At 33.5% G+C, this 22,176-nt stretch overlaps 1 protein-coding gene across 1 annotated transcript; it reads left to right on the forward strand.

Moving 5' to 3' along the window:
* Positions 1 to 511: 511 nt before the first annotated feature.
* LOC149480929 (uncharacterized) lies at positions 512 to 21,976 on the forward strand. Its single transcript, XM_089705899.1, has 21 exons — positions 512 to 937; positions 1,184 to 1,325; positions 6,154 to 6,236; positions 6,789 to 6,899; positions 12,120 to 12,333; positions 12,521 to 12,639; positions 12,761 to 12,824; positions 13,108 to 13,235; positions 14,537 to 14,630; positions 15,437 to 15,528; positions 15,705 to 15,773; positions 16,443 to 16,563; positions 17,096 to 17,166; positions 17,956 to 18,168; positions 18,428 to 18,562; positions 18,753 to 18,849; positions 19,190 to 19,397; positions 19,889 to 20,000; positions 20,202 to 20,329; positions 21,044 to 21,296; positions 21,567 to 21,976. The coding sequence occupies exons 1-21, from the start codon at positions 890 to 892 to the stop codon at positions 21,576 to 21,578; spliced, it is 2,514 nt and encodes an 837-aa protein (XP_089562025.1). The 5' UTR covers positions 512 to 889; the 3' UTR covers positions 21,579 to 21,976.
* Positions 21,977 to 22,176: the final 200 nt, after the last annotated feature.

Consider the following 22,176-nt stretch of genomic DNA (forward strand, 5'->3'; position numbering starts at 1 on the left):
AACCAATTAAATACCTTGAATACATTGTTCATTTAATATAGATATATAATATGGCCTTTTACACCGTATGATTTAAGTGAATATTTTCGAAGATATTACAGATTTAAAAATTGCGGGACGTAGCGTTTGCGGCGGTACCGGTCAGCCGCGCCGCCCGGCTATCGGGCGAGTCGAGCGGGCCGCTATGTTTTTAGTTTTATATAGGTACAACGTTCACAGTTTTTCTGTAGTGTATTTTGTATCAGCATTGCACCCGTGCGAAGCCGGGGCGGGTCGCTAGTATACTCTAAGTTGATGATTATAATATAATTTGTCGCAGAAAGTCTTTAAATTTTGAAATGTTATCAAACTAATGGAAATAGTGAAATATCTATGCAAGGAAAAATACGTGTGATATTTCAACAGTTCAAATCACAGTTCAAATCTGAAACATCGTAAGCTTAAATTTTAATCTGTGGATTATTTAATCTGTAACATTCATTTCTCTATGTTGGTCAAATGGTTTTGACATTTACATTTTACTACACAATTTACAAAAATTGAAAGAAGCGCCATTGGGTTATTTGTGCATTTTTCAAGTGATTTTAATATTTATGGGCTGTTTATAGTGTCGAAATAGTTTCTAAATTGTAGCTTGATATTTCAACTTCCATTACAATAATATTGACGTGCTTATTGGTGATCCTCTAGATAAAAATCTTAATTTTAAGATTTCCCAGTTTGTTTTTAACCGTGGATATTTGTGGCAGAAATTGAAAGGATTTGACAATGTAAAATGGCGGCGTCTTTTGAACTCGAAAATGTTTTGGTTTTATTCACTTTTTTTCGCGTATAAGAAACAGTTTTGAATGTTTTTGTGATCCTAAGAAGTCAAAATATACATACAACAATGGAACACAATTTGGAAGAATCTCTCAACTTGGATAGCGCTATGAGAGTGAGTGTTTTATAAAAATTATGATTATTATTGGTTCATACATTTAAATTTATTGAAAGTTTTCTTATTAAATATTTTACTTTTTAGTTATTATTTAAAGTAAGAAATTTAACTGAGAATAGCATAGACATATTTAAATATTTTCATGTCAATGAATTTTGAATGTGAGTCAATTATATGTCTAATAAATAAAAATTTGGTATGGAATGGAATGGAATGAATTGGAATGGTTTTTAACTTTTTTAGGTTGATTTTGACCAACCAGAAGAAACAGTATGCCACCAAGGTGATATAATTCTTGACAATACAGTTCAAGAGGATATTCAAATGGAATTTGAGCATTCCGAGGAGCAGCCAATACTTATGGATACAGGAAGCGAAATAATAAGTAATTGGGTAAAACTGTACATTATAGGGCGTGGAATTTGGGGGTAGTGGGGGGTGGAGAGAGGGGGGGTGGGTACTAGGAACTTCCCCTGTAAAGGGGGGGGCGCGAAAATTAATAGTTTTCGAGATATTTACAAATTAAGTTTTGGTCCGCCTAAAGCAAAGGGGGCGCAAAGTAAGGACTTAGAAAATTTTTGATCTAAAGTGAAAATTGTATAGGAATCATAAAATACATAATTTTTATTCAAAACGCTAAAATAAGCATGTTTTATAAAAAAAAACTTTTTCTCTAAAATAAAAAATGGCCGAGATATTCCCCCTCAAAGATTGATGATAAAACCTAACCTAACCCTTTCCCTATCTCCTCATGTCTTTTTTATATTGTCTCAGACACTGCCTTAGCTCCGGCGCTACGGGAAGTGCAGCCCTTCCGCCCTTGCGTGACAAAGCACGGTCGCCCGTACTCCACTTCGCAGCTTCAGCTTATTGGTCGCCTTCGGCGACCAGCCTCAGCCGCTCCGCTCCGCACGGCTCCCGAGCTTTGTCACGGCGGGCGAGGGCTGCTCTCCCTCCGCGCCTCCGGCTTTTTACATACACTCTAGGGGTAGGGCAAACAAGACCACGTGGAATTCGGGGTTGACAGCTTCGGTTCTGTGGCAAGTCTTATGATAATGCAATGCTTATTTTAGCGTAACGTTTTTTAGCTAGATTCGGACTTTCGCAGCTTAATATTGAATACATAATATTCCATCATTGAAAAAATTTACATTTTACAATCCGTCATGTATCTTGGTAATTATCAAGTTTAGAGAAAAGTTGCCCCAACAAAACATGCTTTTATTAGCGTAATCTTTACGATAAAACAATAATAAATAGGTGTTATAATGATACCAACTCCATCAAAAATTTTCTAAGTCCTGCGCCCCCTTTGCTTTAGGTATTTTTTTCCAGTTCCACATTGATCTGAAGCAATTAATATTAATTATTACTTTACAATAATAGTTTTCAATACTAGTAATATTGCATTAGCTCTTTGATTTGAAATATGACAGATTAAGACCCAATTTCACCAATATTTTCTAAATCAGACATTTATTAATCGAGCTTCAAATTAAACATGTATTTTAACATCGTTGTCAACTCTACAGGTCCCAAGAAGGAAATCTAACAGCCGATTATCAAATCGACCATTAACTGAGCGACTCACGAATCATTCATTCGTATTTTAAACCGCCCGAAACAAAATGTCATAGTTGATAATGCCATAGTTTCGCGCGTTGGGGATATTTGTTCTAGTTGTATAATAACTGTCATGTTTGGTAATTCGACTAAATTGAAATGTTCTAACACAGTATACAATTTAATAATCATGTAGAAACTTTTACGTTTGCTGGTTTATATGTCAAACGATTTGGTCGTTACCATGGTTACAAATGTTTGATGTTATTTGGAGATTGTTTTGTTGTGATTTTTCTTGTGTTATTTTAATTTTAATTTGAGTTGAATAAATACAATAATGTTGAAGAAAAATCGCGGTTCAATTTCACTTGGTCGAAGGTGAACTGGATCTGGTTGAAATTACGAAAAAAAATTCGGAGTCCGAAGGAAAGTGCGAGAGATCTCATACTAGAAGAGCAATTAAAACAAGAAAAATAAAGACAAAGCAGCAAGATACATTTAAAGTAAATTAATAGTAAATTCTTGTTTGTAATAACCTAGTATCTAGTTGTTATAACCTATTTATTGAATGATGTTGATAGGTACAATCTAAGGGTACAATAAAAATGTTTTATAAAAACACAAGTTTTATTTATTTAGGTAACATGAAAAATTACATATTTCTATAGCAATGTCACATTTAAATTAAATTAGGATCATCATCATCGTCAGCCCATATACTTTATCACTGCTGGGACATGGGATTGGTAGTGCTAACTTAAACTTAAACACGGTAAGGGATCAGGTCATTATCCACCACGCTATCTTATGATATGTCGGTTTCCTCACAATGTTTTTCACCACTGAGCCATCACTGCACTGCACTACAATAAGCAGTTGGTCTGTAGGTGAAACTGATAGATTCCTAAAACAGAATTTAAAATTAAGATAAGTACATTTCATAATCATGAGGAGGCCTGAGCCTTACCTGAGTAGTGGTGAAGTTTACATTTTAAGTACCTATATTGGTATTCAATACTAGATTTGACATGACTCACAGGATTATTATGGTTTAATTGAAAATAATACAGTATGTAGGAAGGAACCTTTTATGCACATAAATATAAATATTACCTCACGAGATAGTTTTACTTACAGATCCGACGGTTATTCGAGTTTATCTTCAATTAATTGCAATACTTCCAAAACCGATTGTTTTGATAAACGAAATCTTGTACTAAAATCAACATCATCATATTCTTCGAAACAATGACGACGTCTTTATAAATTCTGGGCCGTCGCGGTCGCACTATATAATCCAAATTATACAAATCATCCAACACATCTTCATTTACAAAAATAAAATAGTATGCAGAGTCCATCTTGACAGCAAGAAAACTTCAAATCATTTTTTCTAATCGCTTGTTAAAAATTTAAAGAGCCTCTATGCCACGGGTTAAATATAATGCCGTGTTAAGGAAACTAATCCTCGATTAGGTCATGGTGGGACACTCCCTTACATTGATGTCCCGTTAAAAGAGTTAACAGCGTGTTAAACTAACTAACAGAGCTTGATGAAACTGGGCCTTAATGTAATAGACATTAGTATGACCTGTAGTTTTTTTTTTTGTTTGAGTGGGAATCGCCCTAAAGTCGCTTCTGGCAGTTCAAATGTTAACCTAACACGCTCGTCGCTTCGCTCCTCGCTACCTATTTGTATGCTAAAAGTAAAAGTTTAATAGTTTTGTACAGTTTTAGGGCTTAACAGGAGTATGCACGAAACGATCTCGACTGAAAGGTGGCAAACGAACGGTAACTGAAAATGACGTCGTTATTGTTTTGTTCCACGGTACAAAGCGTACAATTAATATTGGACAGCGCTAGTCGTCCGCTAAACGGATGAATAAAAAATTAGTCGTCCGATTACCGGATGAATAAAATAATTTAATCGTCCGATAACATCTATTTATCTATATAGTTAGGTTATCGGGGTTTCTTTAGAGAACTGCCGCACGTATTATAGGTTTTTTGTGGGGGGAGGAGGTGAGGACACGTAGGTATTTGATTTTTTTTTGCGCGTCGACGGAGCCCCGCTTCGCGGGGCTCCTATTTCTGTGTAGTTTTTTTTTAAAGAAACCTAACCTAACCTAACCTAACGGCTAACCTAACCTAAACTAGATTTTTTTTTTGCGCGTCGACGGAGCCCCGCTTCGCGGGGCTCCTATTTCTGTGTAGTTTTTTTTTTTAAGAAACCTAACCTAACCTAACCTAACGGCTAACCTACTTAACCTAACTTGATTTTTTTTTTGCGCGTCGACGGAGCCCCGCTTCGCGGGGCTCCTATTTCTGTGTAGTTTTTTTTTAAGAAACCTAACCTAACCTAAAGGCTAACCTAACCTAAACCTAACCTAACGAATTGAGGGTGAATATCTCCGCCATTTTTGATTTTAGAGAAAAGTTGTTCCTATAAAACATGCTTATATTAGCGTTATCTTTACGATAAAACAATAATAAATAGGTGTTAAAATGACACCAACTCCATCAAAAGTCCTGCGCCCCCTTTGCTTTAGTCCAACCCAACTAGCTTTAGTGTTAAAAGGTTATCTAGTAATCCGAATAATCGGACGATTAAATTATTTTATTCATCCGGTAATCAGACGACTAATTTATTTTATTCATCCGTTTAGCGGACTACTAGACACTTCGATTAATATTTTTGTTAAATTATAAATTGCGAATATTAATAATTTTATTTTATTTAATCTATTTTACAAAAACTATACATACTTAATAATAATTATTTTTAATGTTGTTGTTAAAAAATATACAAATTTCATAAATAAAATTTAAATTATAATATTTTTTTTGTTAGATAGAAATGTTTTACCTGAAATGAAACGCGTTTGACAATCGCTGTAGGTCAATTTGACACTGTCATAACAGTAAGTTCGCGTTTCAAAGATAAAATGGAGTAAAATTTTCCGATTTTCAAAAATTCGTGACTCAAAAACAAAAAGATTTCGCGCTGTGAAATTTCAGATTTAGGTTCCATAGGACAATAGCTAACCACAAAAAAAATTACGACTCTCAACTCCACGCCCTATAATGTACAGTTTAGCCAGTAATTGTTCATATCTATTAATAGTAAAATGTTTATTTGTTTGCTTATTGTATTTTGAAATATACATTATGCATGGATTATAAAATACATATGTCTTTTATATGGGACATACAAAAATTTATAATAGTGTGTGTATTTATATAAAAAAGGCATGAATGTAATACTTGTATAATGTTCTCTTTATAAAGAATTGCAGAAACTAATCTGAGATACTGTATGAATCCAAGTGGATCATTTTTTTGGATTTTAAACATGATTTAATCATGAAATTAAAAAATACTTTTGTGTTTGATACACAATTTAAAAAGGATAGCTGTATGTTTAACATTATTTAAATAATAATTTTATGGCATACTAGATGTATTGTCACCTATTACCATGTGGCAATATACCACATTATTTTATACTATATTAGTATGCCATAAAATTATTATCTATATTTTTGCACAATAAAAATTATAAATATAACAAAAATGATTTCAACAGATAATCTTTCAAATCATTTCTATATTTATTGCAAAATATAACCACATTTGTAATTCATTTCCAGTTTCTGATTTAATTGGAGGTCAATTCAATTTACAAGATTTACAAAATGATCAAAGTGATCTACCTGTTTTGAGTCAGCCTGAGGTAAGTTAATTCTTTCAATTATGTATTAAAAAAAAGACGTGTGTCACTCGGGGACTGCCGCGGTAAAGCTATTGCATGCTATGCCTTCAAGCCACACCTCCGCGCCCGTCGGAGTGGGGAGCGTGAGGTTTTTCGTTACTAAATTTCTGGATTCGGTCCCCGCGCTCAAGGCCCGCGATAGAAGCTATGCAATAGCACAGAATAATAGTAATAATACATATATATAGTAATAATATATAATAGTAGCTAAACGCTACAGAACGGACACTCTCCGCCTCCCGCCAAAATTAAACACTTACCTCACCCCGCACGATCACGCTATAGATGGCTCGCATTTTTCCGTAAGGACGTTACGCAACGAAGATTGACAACATTAATCAAATTGACTTAAAGTAATTTTATTATTTTGGATTTGTGATTATTGTTTTTCGTAGAAAATGGTTAGATATTGTATGGAGTGTCCGGGGTGTGGCAATAGCTTAAAATGTTACTTGAATATTAAATTGTTATTTTAAAATTATTATGATTATATATTATTTGGTATGTTTGTAGCAAAACTACAGTGTTGTAACACAATCGGACACAATGCTGGACCTGCAGTTAAATCCACAAATTGTCACAACAGCATCTGATCAACCTCAAAAGAGAATAATTAGAGTGCAGGTAAGATGCATGTCGCATATTAAAAAAAACCTGAATATGTCACACTAGCTGTTGCCCGCGACTTCGTCCGCGATTAAAATCGGAGGACATCGAAAATCTGAGGAAAACATGAGTGAATTTGATTTAAATTCTATATTACTTAGTAATTCAAATAATAATCTAAATTAAATGTAGATTAACAGTTTGAGCGCATCATTATATAATATGTACCTAAGTATTAAATTACGTTATAGTTTACATAGTAATTTTACTAAAACACGATGACTTTCTTTCGCGCTTGGTACAACAAACCAAGCATGTTTGTGGTACGTGGCCCGCGTCACTCGACCCCCCGTGAGTTCCCCTCCGTTACTATGCGAAAATACATTCGTCGCCCTACTGTAGGAAAAATTGTAATATTTTAAACGAATAGTCGAATACAAAATATATTTGAAGAAACTTAGGTTGGCCTTCAGGCAAAAGGGATCCTATCAAATGATAAACTTGACCTTGTATCTTAAAAGTAAGCATGAAAGGATCCTCTGATAATTGTTGAGCACCAAAGGATCATTTAAAACGCACTACTATAAGAGCGAATATTGTCTAAGAACTGTTTAGATTGCACATGTTCCTCTAAAAGTAGTGATTTCAAAGGTTCTGGTATATCTTCAAACGAAAGCCGACTCTACAGAAGATGATCTGTAAACAATTGTGAGGTTATAAGCAAACCCACTTTTATATTTGTCGGACCACACCACCGAACTCGTAGATAGATTGATCTTCTATGTTTACCTCTAAGTCATTAAGACTGTCGAAATCTGTCTACAGTAAGACGGGCCTCTCGCTATTCGTCCGTTTCAAGAGACCAAATAGTTTCAATTCTTAATCTTTCATTAAATAAACTTATTAAACGTACTTGTCTCAAATAATCTTGTCTCAAATAATGGTAATATTCGCGTCCCTACTCTAGTCATTGCTTATGCTCATGTTCATCTTCAAGAGATCGAATAATATTATGGTGCACCCTATCATTTGTCAAACGGTCTTCATATTGAGTAAAAGTTTCAGATTATCGAGATAAAATATGCCATTTGCGATCAGCTGTGAGACGTTATAGCCTCTCAGTGAAGGTTTCGGTCTCACAGGCAATTCTCGTTGTGAAGCGGTTTCAGGTTCTCGGCATAACACATGTTGTTTTCGGTCAATAGTAAGCCTCTTACCTCTAACGATCCTTGAGAACTCTTATTTCTCATTTTCTTAGCTTTGCTCGAATTTCGATATAAAGATTTTTTAGGTAGCACTGATGCGAGTGAATAAAAATTAAGTTAAAACGGACTGAGAGTGTTATAATCATCAATCATCATCATATAATAAAATTGTGGAAAAGCGATGTCTGTACAATGAAAATATGTAGAAAAAAAATAGCAGGTGTTATTATTAAATCGATCTTGAACCCAAAACTGTAGTTAAAATTTTTTTTGTCTGTTTGTCTGTATGTTTGTGCACGCTAATCTCAGAAACGGCTCATCCGATTTAGATGCGGTTTTCACTAATGTATTCTGGTAATCTTCATTTAACATTTAGTGTTTATTTTATATCAATCGGTTCATAAATAAAAAAGTTATGGCCATTTAAGTAATCACGGCGAACATTTGCTAAGGCATTCTATTGTACACTGTACAGTGTACGATAAAACGTAATTTATCTGTTATATGTACGCTACAGTTATTCCTTTACATGTCCAGGTGATCATATCAAAATTCCCCAAGGGTTTGGGGGTAAGCTGAGGTAGTAGGGGGGGGGGGGGTCAAATTAACATTATGGTTACTTCTAATAGGTAAATTTTCCACATAAAATGTCCTTTAAATTATGTCGTATTATATTTTTAACCCCCGACGCAAAAAGACGGGTGTTATGTGTTTGACTGCTATGTATTTCTGTGTGTGTGTGTGTCTGTCTATGGCACCGTAGCTGGCTAACAGGTAAACCGAATTAGATGCGGCTTTTTTTTTGTTAGGCAGCATTATTTTCCGACGCTGGTTCTTAGATAAATTGTATCAAAATCGGTTCATCCACTTATTATACCTACATAGGGGTAAAGGTGGGAATGAAAAAAATGATATAATAATTTATTTTTAAAGATCGTCGGGAAGTTTATGAAATTATTTATTCCTTTTTCTATACACTTTTCTTCGTCTAAACGGTTTAGTTACGTGCTCCCTCTCTCTCTCTTCAGCCTTTAGTTACGTGCGTGAGACAGGAAACATCTAATTTGGATTTGTTGCTGGATTTGATAAAAATTGAGTATCGATTAAGCTGATCAGTGGCTACACGGGCTACACCATACATTATTAAAAACATCCATTTAAGAAAGGAAGGAAATAGAATTTGCTCCTCTCCCCCCCTGGTTCCTAAAAAATAATATGACATAATTTAAAAGAAATTTTACGTAGAATTAGTTAGGCATTTCTTTTTTGATTTTCGATATTATATATCTACTAATCATAATTTTTAATTACAATATTATGTAGTAACTATTTGGTATAGGTTAGGCATTTCATTTCTTGATTTTCTTTAATAAGTTGGTACGTAAGTTTTTTAGCTCAGTTTAGTAAGAAATTTTAATAACAATTCTTTTAATTATTTATGGTAGTACGTATTTACTCAATAATTGTATGTTAAGTAGTAATTCAGCATGGGCGTAGCCACGGTGGGGCTGGGTGGGGCGCTTACCCTGGCTTTGATCTGGTAGGTACCAATTGTGAAGGGGAGTGGGCGTGTGCGTTGGCGTGGGCCTGGGAGTGAACGTGGGAGTGGAAGCATGAAAATAAAAAAAATTATTGTTGCCCCACCCTGAGCCCATGGTCATAGGTCCCATAGTCACTATTCCACGCGGACGAAGTCGCGGGCACAGCTAGTAGACAAATATAATCAGAAAGCTTTGAACCCCTAAGCTCAACCATAAAAGATAGACATTTATGATGTCGGGAGATATTTTTTATATAATATGGAGAACATTTCTTTCATACTTGATTTCTGTGTAGCTTTAACCATTAAGGTTGCACACGCGACGAAAGCTTAAATATGGAGTTACTGCTCTGCTCACGAATATGAAAAATAATTGAACCAAGTTTCGTTTAAATCCGTCGAGTAGTTTTTGTTTGTATAACGGTTATACAGACAGACAGACGGACAAAAATTTTTGGCGTCAGTGTCGATCCCTAATCACCTCGTGATAGTTATTTAGGAAATATATTTCATGTACAGAATTGACTTCTACAGATTTAATATAAGTATATAAGTATACATATATTTAGATTCCAATTTCCATGTAACGTTAAATTCGACTATACAATAACTAACAGACAACGCAGGTTACTCTCGTTTCCGTAAGTTGAGGTGGCTACATATTCGGTCCTCATAACATCACTTTTTGTGAACGAAACGACAGCGCGGTTTAATTCGATGCCAACATCAGAAAAAAGGAATTATTTTTAATTGAGAAAAAATATTATGATTTACACTATTAATACTATTTTAACATTAACACAAAATATAAGACTGTGAGTGTGTAAAAATAAATCCAGCTAGTTTCACATCAAACTTATGTTTTTAATTAGGTATACGACATGAAAATATATTAATTACCAAGCAATAATCATACAGGTAAATTCTGAACAAAAGTATTAACAGTCAAAGTATATTTTTACTTACAACATGTAAATGATGAAGGAATAATAATTATCAACGAACTAACCTTTTTGTACTATTGTTTATAAATATAAATTCATAAACAATAAATTTATAAAGAATAGAAAAAATTCGACCACTAAAGAATGCTGGTTCGAGTCCCGCCTCGTTATCCAATTTTTAAAACACGAAGATTTTTAAAAATGTAACCAATGAACACAATCAATATTAGATTAACTGTAATGGTGTCTAGTTTGACTTAAAATAATAAACATCTACCCTCACTTTTAAAAATGTAGTATATTCACACGAATTATATGCGCACCTTATAGGGAAGGGAAGATATGGGTTAAAGAGTTAAATAAATAAATAACATAATTATATTTAAATTATTAATTTTTAACATTGTGTTCAGTAGTGTTAACATGTAGATTGATTTGATTTTTACGAAATCTCATAGATGGCGCTGTTTCAAATTTGTATACTAATAAATTCATTAAACTGATTCTCTGCCCAAATTACGTAAATGACATAGTTTTTATTGTGTAAAGCTAGATAATAGCATAGCTTACCCGAAACCAACATTTAAACATGAGTCTTTAGATTGTACGCTGTCGTAATACACGGAATACGTAAGAAAAAAAAAGGTTCACAGCTCCTCCCCCGGAGGTGCTAGCATGATAATATGTTTAAAAAAGCCTCACCCGACCTGTTAGTAATATTCATGCAAAATTTGAAGTCAATCTATGCAGTACTTTTCGAGATTAGCCTGGACAAACATACAGACAAACAGACAAACAGACAAACAGACAAAAATTCTAAAAACTATGTTTTTGGCTTCTATATCGATTATAGATCATGGATTATGTATTCTTTTAAAAAAATATTCAATGTACAGTTTTGACTTTCCTACGATTTTATTATATGTATAGATGTTTTTCCTCATTTGGATAATATAAAAATAAAGTTCTATTGTATTTTAATTAAGTTAAAGCTGTCACAGACAGCTACTTTTGGTATTAAAACCATGCATATAGTTAAATACCACCAAAGTCTTCAACCAACACTTTCAATACACATTCACGGTTTAAAATCCTTTACATTGAATAATAAAAAATAAAATAAAATTTTTTGTTGACATAATAACACCAGTCAAAACAATGAATCCTTCGGAATTTAATACTGTGTCTCAGGAGCCAGAGGCTTCTCCCAATATTGATCATAATATTATGTCTATAAACTAACATAATTATATATAACACTAGCGGTCCGCCCCGGCTTCGACCGTGGTTGTTTAAACTATCCTATCTCTCAAGTTGGATTGAACTGTACATAGTGTGCGAATTTTATTATAATCGGTTAAGTGGTTTAGGAGTCCATTGAGGACAAACATTGTGATACGACTGTTGTGATACGCTGTTTTATAAAAAGAATGTATAAAGTTAGATACCACCAAAAAGTCTAAGAAAGTGTAAGTTGAAGAACAAACATTTTAAATACACATTCACGTTTAAAAATTCTTTACATTACTCATGTCTTTCCTATTTACAGACATCTCCTAAAAAGACTGTCACGTCTATTCCACGGCCAGTTGCAATAGCTCCCAGAATAGCTCCCAAACCTCAAAACTTCATTAAAACAGGTCAAGGGAAACAGATTGCTATAGCACCAAAGCCAGTCGCTTTGGTAACAAACAAAAATGTGATTAAAAAGATGTCTATAGCAAGCACTGTGCATGGAAACAGTTCGGGTAAAGCTGTTCTAGGTAATAATAAATATTTAATAATTTTTATATTTCGTATATTGTTTATGTAATAAAAAAATATTTTGTTGTTAAAAATATAAGTATGTAATAAACAGATGTAATAAATAGTCCATAATATGTATACATACTTCTTGTATTTATAAACTACAAAAACTTTCTAAGACTACCAGAAAATTTTTATTTCCAGCACAAATTAGTAAGCAAATAGTTATGGTGCCTGCAAATGCTCAAAAGATAAAATTAGTATCTACGTCTCAAGGCAATGTGACTTCACTTCAACAGTTGGTGAGATCTGATGGTGGCCAGGTAAATTAATATTAATTGTTTTTTACTATTTAAATATTATAATTTACTACCAAAAATGTAATTTACTAAATTGTAAAAATGTATAAACAATCTGTTTAAAAAAAAACATTATTTATTTCAGGCTCAAATATCTAAAATTGCAAATGTATCACAAGGAAAACCAATGAAGCTTATAGCACTGCCAGGTTTGTTAAAAAAAATATATAATGCAAGTAAACTAGAATTAAAAACACATTTTATTCATTGACATACCACAGATAAATAATTTTACAAAGTTTAAAGGAATAAATTGGTCAATACTCATTATTGTTTATTTTTTTTTATCACAGATTGATACTAGATAAACAGAAAACAACATATTTATTATTATACAACCGGAACAGAGTATACAAGAGAAAATATGAGAGGAGAGAAAATATTTTTTATTACACTAAATTTTTATAACTATAAAAATATGTCTCTTTACAGGTCAACAAAATGTAGATCTAAACAATCCGGCCATGATAACAAAGTTAGTACCGAGCGGTAAATTACAACAGGCGCGGTATGTCACCGTGCAGTCACACAAAACTATGCCTTTGGCTGTTGGGAATAAGGTATTGATTTGTTACCTACTGATATTGAAAAATAAATGACCATTATTTTAAATAGAGCAGGCTCCAAGGAGATGTTCGTTTGCATAAATAGCGGACCTAAATCTGACTTCTGATATATATTGTATAGATCCCAGACATCCTATAGACAGATGTTGCCAACCAGTTTTGTGGTCCCCTTCCCCGCACCCCGGTAATTAAATATGGCATACAAAGAAAAAAATAAACATTTCCAAAACATGCCGCGTAGGGTATCAAATGAAAGAGCTTATTGAGTAGATCACGAATATATAGCATACTATAACATTTCTTACACTTTCTCTAAGATTTTTTAGAAAATTTACGAAAATGGTCCATTTTTGAGTTAACTTTAAACCACTATAGATTGAAAACTCATGAATATATTTTTTAAATTATTATTTTAAATAATTAACAATAGTCCATTGTTTACGATTCAATAGTTCGTACAGTGAAATAGTTGCATGGGGGAGTGGGGGGAGCATCCAAAGATGGCGAGTATATTTTCAAGTTTATGCCAGAAATAAAGGCCTAATACAAAAATATCGGTGTCAGGGCTTAGAATAATTATCTCTGCACTGTCTTTGTGTTTGACAGAATGAAAAATATGGCAGAAAATTCTTGAATCAGCCTCTGTGTGATTAGATTTGGCATAAACTTGAAAATATACTCGCCATCTTTGGATGCTCCCCCCACTCCCCCATGCAACTATTTCACTGTACGAACTATTGAATCGTAAACAATGGACTATTGTTAATTATTTAAAATAATAATTTAAAAAATATATTCATGAGTTTTCAATCTATAGTGGTTTAAAGTTAACTCAAAAATGGACCATTTTCGTAAATTTTCTAAAAAATCTTAGAGAAAGTGTAAGAAATGTTATAGTATGCTATATATTCGTGATCTACTCAATAAGCTCTTTCATTTGATACCCCACGCGGCATGTTTTGGAAATGTTTATTTTTTTCTTTGTATGCCATATTTAATTACCGGGGTGCGGGGAAGGGGACCACAAAACTGGTTGGCAACATCTGTCTATAGGATGTCTGGGATCTATACAATATATATCAGAAGTCAGATTTAGGTCCGCTATTTATGCAAACGAACATCTCCTTGGAGCCCGCTCTAAAAATAATGAATGTGTTTCATAATTCGATCGCATATTTGATGAAAACGTAGAAGCTTCTGTATTTTAAAATACTGAATTCATTATATCTATCAAGCAACTTCTTGATAGAAAAAAATATGATATATGATTTAAACTCATTATTATTCAATTTCAGGTAATAATGGCGTCACCAACAAAGCAAGGTGTGAAATATGCGAAAAAGCAAGAGATGATTGCAATCAAGCCTATGCCTGTGTTGCTACCTAAAGGTATGCTCATTTTATTTTTTCAAATTCTCTACAAAAATTGTGCAATGAAGAGTAGTTATAAAATTGTCTTAATATATATAAATCTCGTGTCACAATGTTTGTCCTCAATGGATTCCTAAACCACTTAACCGATTATAATAAAATTCGCACACCATGTGCAGTTCCATCCAACTTGAGAGATAGGATAGTTTAAACATGTAGGTACCACGGGCGAAGCTGGGGCGGACCGCTAGTTATAATATTAAATGCAGTCTTGACCAACAATGGCAAAGGGTGTTGTTGCACTTGTCTTGTGTAAAAGTGTAAACTTTTCAAGTGTAACGACACTTTTTGCCATAGTTTTAAGCCTTGCGGTGTGCGCGTGTTTCTGTGTCTGTCTCTCTCATAGAAAGTTATTGGAACGAAGTTCCGTATCGCGCGTTGCGAAAGGGGGCTAAACGGAAAAAATTAAGACGAAAAGTTGTAACGACACTACTATACTACTATAATATACGGCTTTTTCTCTCATAGAACTTCGTTCCACCCGGATAACCCTTGACATCTTTCAAGTTTTTAATATTTTAAAAATTAAATATTTTTGAATTTGATATTTTTGGTTTTATGGCATTCAAATGCTTTATAAATATAAATTTATAAAGTATAGAAAAAAATCGATCATGAGGCGGGACTCGAACCCGCATCCTTTTACGCCAATCCGGGGCGGGTGCTTGACCAAAGGATGCGGGTTCGAGTCCCGCCTCGTGATCGATTTTTTTCTATTCTTTATAAATTTATATGAAATATTTTTGTTATAAATTATATTTCAGGAGCAACTCCAGTTTCAGCTGGCAATAAAGTTGTAGTGAATGCAAATTCATCACAGAATGTCATATTGAAAACTACAGCACCCACTACTCAGGTAATTAAAAAGAAGTTGAAAGAACAATTTAAATATTAAAATATATGTACATAGATATGATTGTATCATAATGGAACTATTTTTCGAATATCATGTTTGTTGTGTGGGTTTTTATTTTTGTACTTTGCCATATAGATTATTTATTATTAGTGTTAATTGTTATTTTTTTCTTGAAGGCGGTGAAAGACAACCAAGCAGAGCCATCGCGAACACAAATCCATCAAATAAATGTACCTGGCAAGGGTGTAAGTAAACACTCCTTTACTCATTTCATTCTGTCTCAAGTTAATGCGTAAATTTTAACAAAATATAAGGTATAAATTTATAAAGAATAGAAAAAATTCGATCACGAGGCGGGACTCGAACCCGCATCCTTTCGCGCCATTCCGGTGCGGATGCCTGACCAACTCAGCCACTCGTGACCCGCCAGAGCAATCGAATTTATTCTATTCTTTCAGTTTTATGTGTCTGAAGGGACACCCGCGCGCCATCTATTGAGATGATTAATGTAATATAATAAATTTATAAATTTATATTTATAAAGCATTTGAATGCCATAAAACCAAAAATATAAATTCAAAATATAAGGTGTTTTAATATTTTATTTGGCAATTTTTATGTATAAAAAACGCTTTGCAGTTTTGAAGTGAAACTTTTTAGGCGCGTTGAGTGTAAAATTTCAAAGTCGCGTCATGCCAATACCGTCACGTCATGGAGTAAGGCGACGATTTTGGTATCTTTGAATCTTGCCAATGAAGTTTCACTTCTGACATGGGTGCTCGGCACACACGTTCTTTTTTTCTTAAGTAATACTAAAGTATGAAACAATTTTCATAATTAATATTTATATATCTGTTTATTTAAAAAAAAGTACAGTAGACACAGACACAGTAATTGAATGTTATTGTTTGCAGATTCAATACATTCGTCTTGTAACGAATTCGTCGGCGCCAGCTAAAGCGATAATGAAACAGCAGCAGAAAGTCATTACTGTACCTTCAAAAGGGAATATGATGATGTTGGCCGATAATAAAGGTTAGTAGAATATGAAAATTAATTTTATTAAAGAAAATTATTGTATGAGGAATGTGTAAAAAACATTTTAATGTACTTATATGTAAACAAATGTGTTTTATTTAGTTTGTATTAATAAGAATAAAAAGTCTTTAACACAAAAAAATTTAAAACTTTCAATTATTACTAATTACTTTTAATTATTACTTTTCCGTATGTCATAAAAAATAGTGTGCTCTTCTTTCAATATGTATACTATTTGAATGTTAAAATAACTCCAATATTTAAACTCTTGACAAATAAAAACAAACTTTATCACAAAATGGAAAATATTTAAAATTACAAATCATTTTTGGAAATGCATGTTTCTGTATTCAAAATCAAATATTTAATGTGACATGGATTAGAACGAATTTATAATTTTATTGTCATCCACAATAATTCAATGCATTTAACACGAAAATAGTAATAATTTACATGTTTTTAGAATAATAATAAAAGTGTAATATTGTTTATTTATACATATATGTATGAAGTTGTTGTTATTGTGTAGGTGTGGTGATAAAATCTCAACCAAAGTTGGTGAGAATAGCGCCTGTTGGAAAATCTCCATTACCCGTAACAGTAAGTGTCTTTTAAAGTCCCAAAATTATTTTTAAGCTATTGCATAGCGGGCCTTGAGCGCGGGGACCGAATCCAGAAATTGCGTAACGAAAAACCTCACGCTCCCCACTCCGACGGGCGCGGAGGTGTGGCTTAAAGGCATAGCATGCAATAGCTTTACTGCGGCAGTCCCCGAGTGCCACACGTCTTTTTTTTACATTTTTGTATCTGTGTTTAATTAAAAATATTGATAAACCAAAAAAAAATTGAGTATGACTGATAAGTGTATAGTTATATGAAATGATGAAATTTACATCTACCATTACTAATTATATTTTTTTTTATTAAACTATAAGAACTTTCAATTCGCTAAGGCTAAAATCAAGTTCATTTTCATTCAAGCTCAAAGAAATATACAGATAAATATTGAAACTATTATATTTTTTTTGTTTGATTAAAAGTATATTTACAGCAGTTACACAGTTAAATTCAATAAACATATAAATATTTGTATGCCAATTTGTTGGCGAATTGTACGGTGGAGACATACATTTTATAAAAACTTTGTAACCACAATTCTGACAAAAAAATTGGTTGTCTGTAAAGTCGGTTTACTGACGATAGTTGAACGTGACAACGTCCGATTGTGCTTCTTTGTCGCTCGTTCCGCGCTCTCGCTTGCACTTCAAGCCTTACATGGAACGCCTCAGAGCGAGGTAACGCCGCATGAGTCATGATTTTTCGTGCGTGCAACCGGCTCTATCGAACTATAAGACGTTGTCACGTCAGTAAATTTTCATTTCATTTCAGCAAGCATCGCGTTCATCACAAAGCTTACTAGCGCCGATGTCTCCAAACAAAACGTTAATAGAAATGAGCGAAGACAACCAACCACATATATACAGTGATACGCAAGAAGCTGAAATAGACTCGAAGGAGGCTTTAAGGGCGTTAATAGAGAACAGTATGGGGGACGATGCGGGTGTTAATCATGAGGTCACTATGGAGTTTAAGAAACGTGTGGTAAATATAAATTATTTGTTTGTTATTGTTATATTGGAAGTAATGATATTTGATCAATTTTATATAAATCTTTTTGTGTGTCAATGAAATTTTTACATCAACTCATGACTTTTCACTTATTTTTTTTTAAGTTTATCGCGTTTTTATGATAAACACGCAACATGGATTTCTTTCTAAAAGATTTATTATAGTAAATTTATTAAATTTCCTATGCATACTTAAATATTAAAAAAAAAAATATATTTAATTTTTTTTACAGAGTTCAGAAGACGAAAACACAGCTGATAGCGTGGATCAAATGGATTCGAGTGTTCGATCGGAAGAACACCCGCTTATTGTGATACCGTCCAACTTTGAGCACATTGTTGAGGTGCAGAGCGACTATAATAAATCTGTAAGTATTTTGTTAACTGCTAGCTTTGCGTAACGGCTTTGTCCGGATATAATATTACTGTTTGGTTTTGCTTTTCATAACAACAACAAAGATACAGCAACAACTCATTCTTTTAAATAAATAAAATATATATTATTCTTATATTTACGATATTTAAACGAAAATTAACAGGATTCTATTAATATTCCAGACTGAATCAGAAAATAGCATGTCAATGATAAAACGTGAACAAGACTCCATGAATACATTTGAATCTATGAACAATGAACAATCTTATTCTGAGCCTGGTAAGTTTTATAGTTAATGTATATGCAACATAAATTACATTTTTATACATTTTCCCGATGAGGCTTTGGGCAAGGAAGTATAGTTTTTAATTTATTTTATCGAAAATTAAAAGAAAATTGAATTTTTACAATATTACATAAAATATATTGAATGACAAGATAGCTTCAAATAGTGAAATTAATAATTATTATCTTTCAGTGAATACTGTCTAAATTAATGTGTTAGATTACTATGAATTTTATTATATTTCATCGATATATTTCATCAATTATCGTGACCGTATTTAAAAAATGTGTAAATAAAAAGTGAAACTAAAAGCCAACATGTTTTTTTTTTTAGAAATAGAATCAACAGATCTCGGCCTGCGGCCACGCAAAGCGTGCAACTGTACAAAATCGCAATGTCTTAAATTGTATTGTGATTGTTTCGCGAACGGAGAGTTTTGTAACCAGTGCAATTGTAATAACTGTCATAATAACTTGGAGAGTGAGGAACTGAGGCAGAAGGCGATACGGGGATGCTTAGATAGAAATCCACACGCTTTTAAGTGAGTTTTATAAGAATTAGAAGTTTTTGTCTTTGAGCTGGTTAAAATGCATGATAATAAATGCATGAAAAAGTCATGTTTATGTTGCAAATAAAAATACTAATGAGTCTTTTTTTAGGTCCTGTTGAGTTTCCAATATTTTCTGGTTTTCAGATAAAATATTATCTTATTAATTACAATGCATATTTGTCATTTTGAGAGTTTAGGTACAAATGAAGATACATATTATTTATTATTTTTGAAGTGAAAACTTCTTTAGCGGCGTTGGGTATAAAATCTTAAACTCGCGTCAGGACACGTGGCCTGATCGAAAAAGCGTAAGACGGATGTGTTTTTTTTAGCCCTTATATTCCATGCGTAAGACGGATACCATTCCAAAATATCAAACATGCTGAACGTTAATAATCAAGTTTTCACTTCTGCCGGCACGCAACCCGTCTTTTTTTTGTGTAAGACAAGTGATGAAGTGAATTTTTTTTTGTAATTTTTAGGCCAAAAATTGGTAAAGCAAAAGCAGGCGGGCCTGAAATTGTGAGGAGGCATAATAAAGGGTGTAACTGTAAGAGGAGTGGCTGTTTAAAGAATTACTGTGAATGCTACGAGGTAAGATTTGTTCAATTTATTATTAAAAAAATTTTCTTTGATATGTAGGCAGATTTAATGTTTTGTTTTTTTAGTCTTGTTGCTCATTAATTTATGTCCAATGGTTTTATTGAATTTATTGTACTATTTATTATTTTTTTATGTTTTGTTTTAAAATTATATGCATGTGATTGTGTTATTTATATTTTCCGTGTGTACCAGGCGCGCATAGCGTGCACGGCGATGTGCAAGTGCGTGGGGTGCCGCAACGTGACGGACTGCCTCGAGCACGGCCGCCTCGAGCGCCAGCGCGCGCCGCCGCCCTCGGCACGCGCCCTCCAAGCAGACAAGTTAGTGTGTAGTGTGTGTGTGTACCAGGCGCGCATAGCGTGCAGGCGGTGTGCGAGTTAGTGCCGCCGCTCTTGATGTCTTACGTGTGCAGTTAGTGCCGCCGTCCGTACTCCCTGTCCCAACATTCTATGTAAACGTGTGCACTCGCCGCCGCGGCTGGTAAGTTTGTGCCGCACGTGCGCAGTTAGTGCCGCCGTCATATTACAATACAGTGCGACTAATAATGTAGCACGCGCGCTCGCTGCTGACAAGTAAATACGAATTTAGCTGCATTTAGAGATTTTCGAAAATTCAAAAAAATAATTTACACAGAATACAAATTTTCGTTATTTTCTCTAAAACTAAATAACATATTATTGTAATACCCTTAATATCCTCAAGACACTAATTTTTGACAATCGACACTTTCGCGATGTAGATGAACATCCCGCAATGTACAAAGAAAAAAAAAAATCATGCATAATATCAAAATTCATCACCAATACATGTAAAACCGTACACAATCTATAATTATTATAGTGTAGTGCGGTTTCGGATTTGTGCTGCCCTTGTACAATAATGCCAAGTTGCGTCTAAAATATGATGATGTATTGCATCCTAGAGAGGGTCGATTAGAAGATATATTGTTCTCCAACCTCCACTTAAATAATGTTTTGCCCCATAACTTTTAGTTAAACAATATATCATCATTAATGAACTTATTCAATACACAGGCAACCATGCAGCTTCATGACCAACGAAGTAATAGAAGCGGTGTGTCAATGCCTAGTAGCGGCCGCGGCGGAAGGCGAAGGGGTTAAGGAGGGTCGGGATACCGACAAGGTTGCGGGGGTTCGGGGTACTGACGGGGTTGCGGGGGGTCAAGGGGAATCGGAAGAGCCGGACCCCGTGCGTGACGTCATTGAAGAGTTCGCCCGGTGCTTGCAGGATATTATAAGCGCGGCGCAGTACACGCAACAGGAGGAGGTGAGATAAACCAACTATAATAATGAAGGAAATAAGGACTTTTAAATTTTCACAAGGTTTTTAACTAGTGTGGTTTTGTGGAAATGTTTAGATTTCTTCAGTATACAAATTTAAAATAATATTAATTAGTTATTGGCTTTATGATCGTAAAAACAAATTGGAAAATATGTTAATATGTACTTTCATAATTCAGTTCAAATTTCATTGAATGGTGTCAATTATTTTTTAGTTGTTGTATAAATTACTTATGTTTTTCTTCTTTAATTACAGGGTCTGGCGTGACGTTAACATTTATTATACCGCCGGCTCGTGCGGTGATTGTAAATTAATAAGCAGTGATAATATATTAGAGAAAATAAATATAATTGAACATTTGTTGTTCGAGTCGTTTAGTCGAAGGCTGAACCTTGTTGATTTTCACTCTTGTTGTGATATTTTATATTGTTGATGTATAACTCTTGTAAAGACAATATTATTTAATAAAGACTGTTGACATTAATTCAGAATTTTAGATGAAGTTCTTTGCAAATGGAATTTATCATAAATTATGCATAAGTGCTAATTAGGAATTGTATAGTTTCATATCGAATTGTATATATTAGAGAATATTTAACTAGTCATAAGCTTAACGTTGAAGGGAATGTGTATATAGTAATATAATAAATGCAATATGATTTTTATTCACGTGTTTTTCTTAATGCCTTACACAATATGTTACTTAAAAATTCATATCAATGATACACGAAAAATCTTGATCTATCCTTCGCTTATATTCATGAACAGTGGTCGATCCGAAAATGATACTGCATTTCCTGATTCAGAGAACCAAAAACTCTTGCTTAAATAATATATTAAATTTAAATGCGTGCGTGCGTAAATT

Source organism: Colias philodice, chromosome 17 (assembly GCF_061535455.1).
Source record: "Colias philodice isolate Cphi_HAF_F1 chromosome 17, ilColPhil1 Martin Lab GWU primary, whole genome shotgun sequence".
NCBI lineage: Eukaryota > Metazoa > Arthropoda > Insecta > Lepidoptera > Pieridae > Colias > Colias philodice.

What these genes read in the sequence shown, in the direction of transcription:
- LOC149480929 (XM_089705899.1), top strand. Translation starts at nt 890, where the DNA reads ATGGAACACAATTTGGAAGAATCTCTCAACTTGGATAGCGCTATGAGA. An exon ending in TACAGGAAGCGAAATAATAA is followed by an intron (nt 1,326 to 6,153) that starts GTAATTGGGTAA and finishes ATTCATTTCCAG; the next exon opens with TTTCTGATTTAATTGGAGGT. An exon ending in CTGTTTTGAGTCAGCCTGAG is followed by an intron (nt 6,237 to 6,788) that starts GTAAGTTAATTC and finishes GTATGTTTGTAG; the next exon opens with CAAAACTACAGTGTTGTAAC.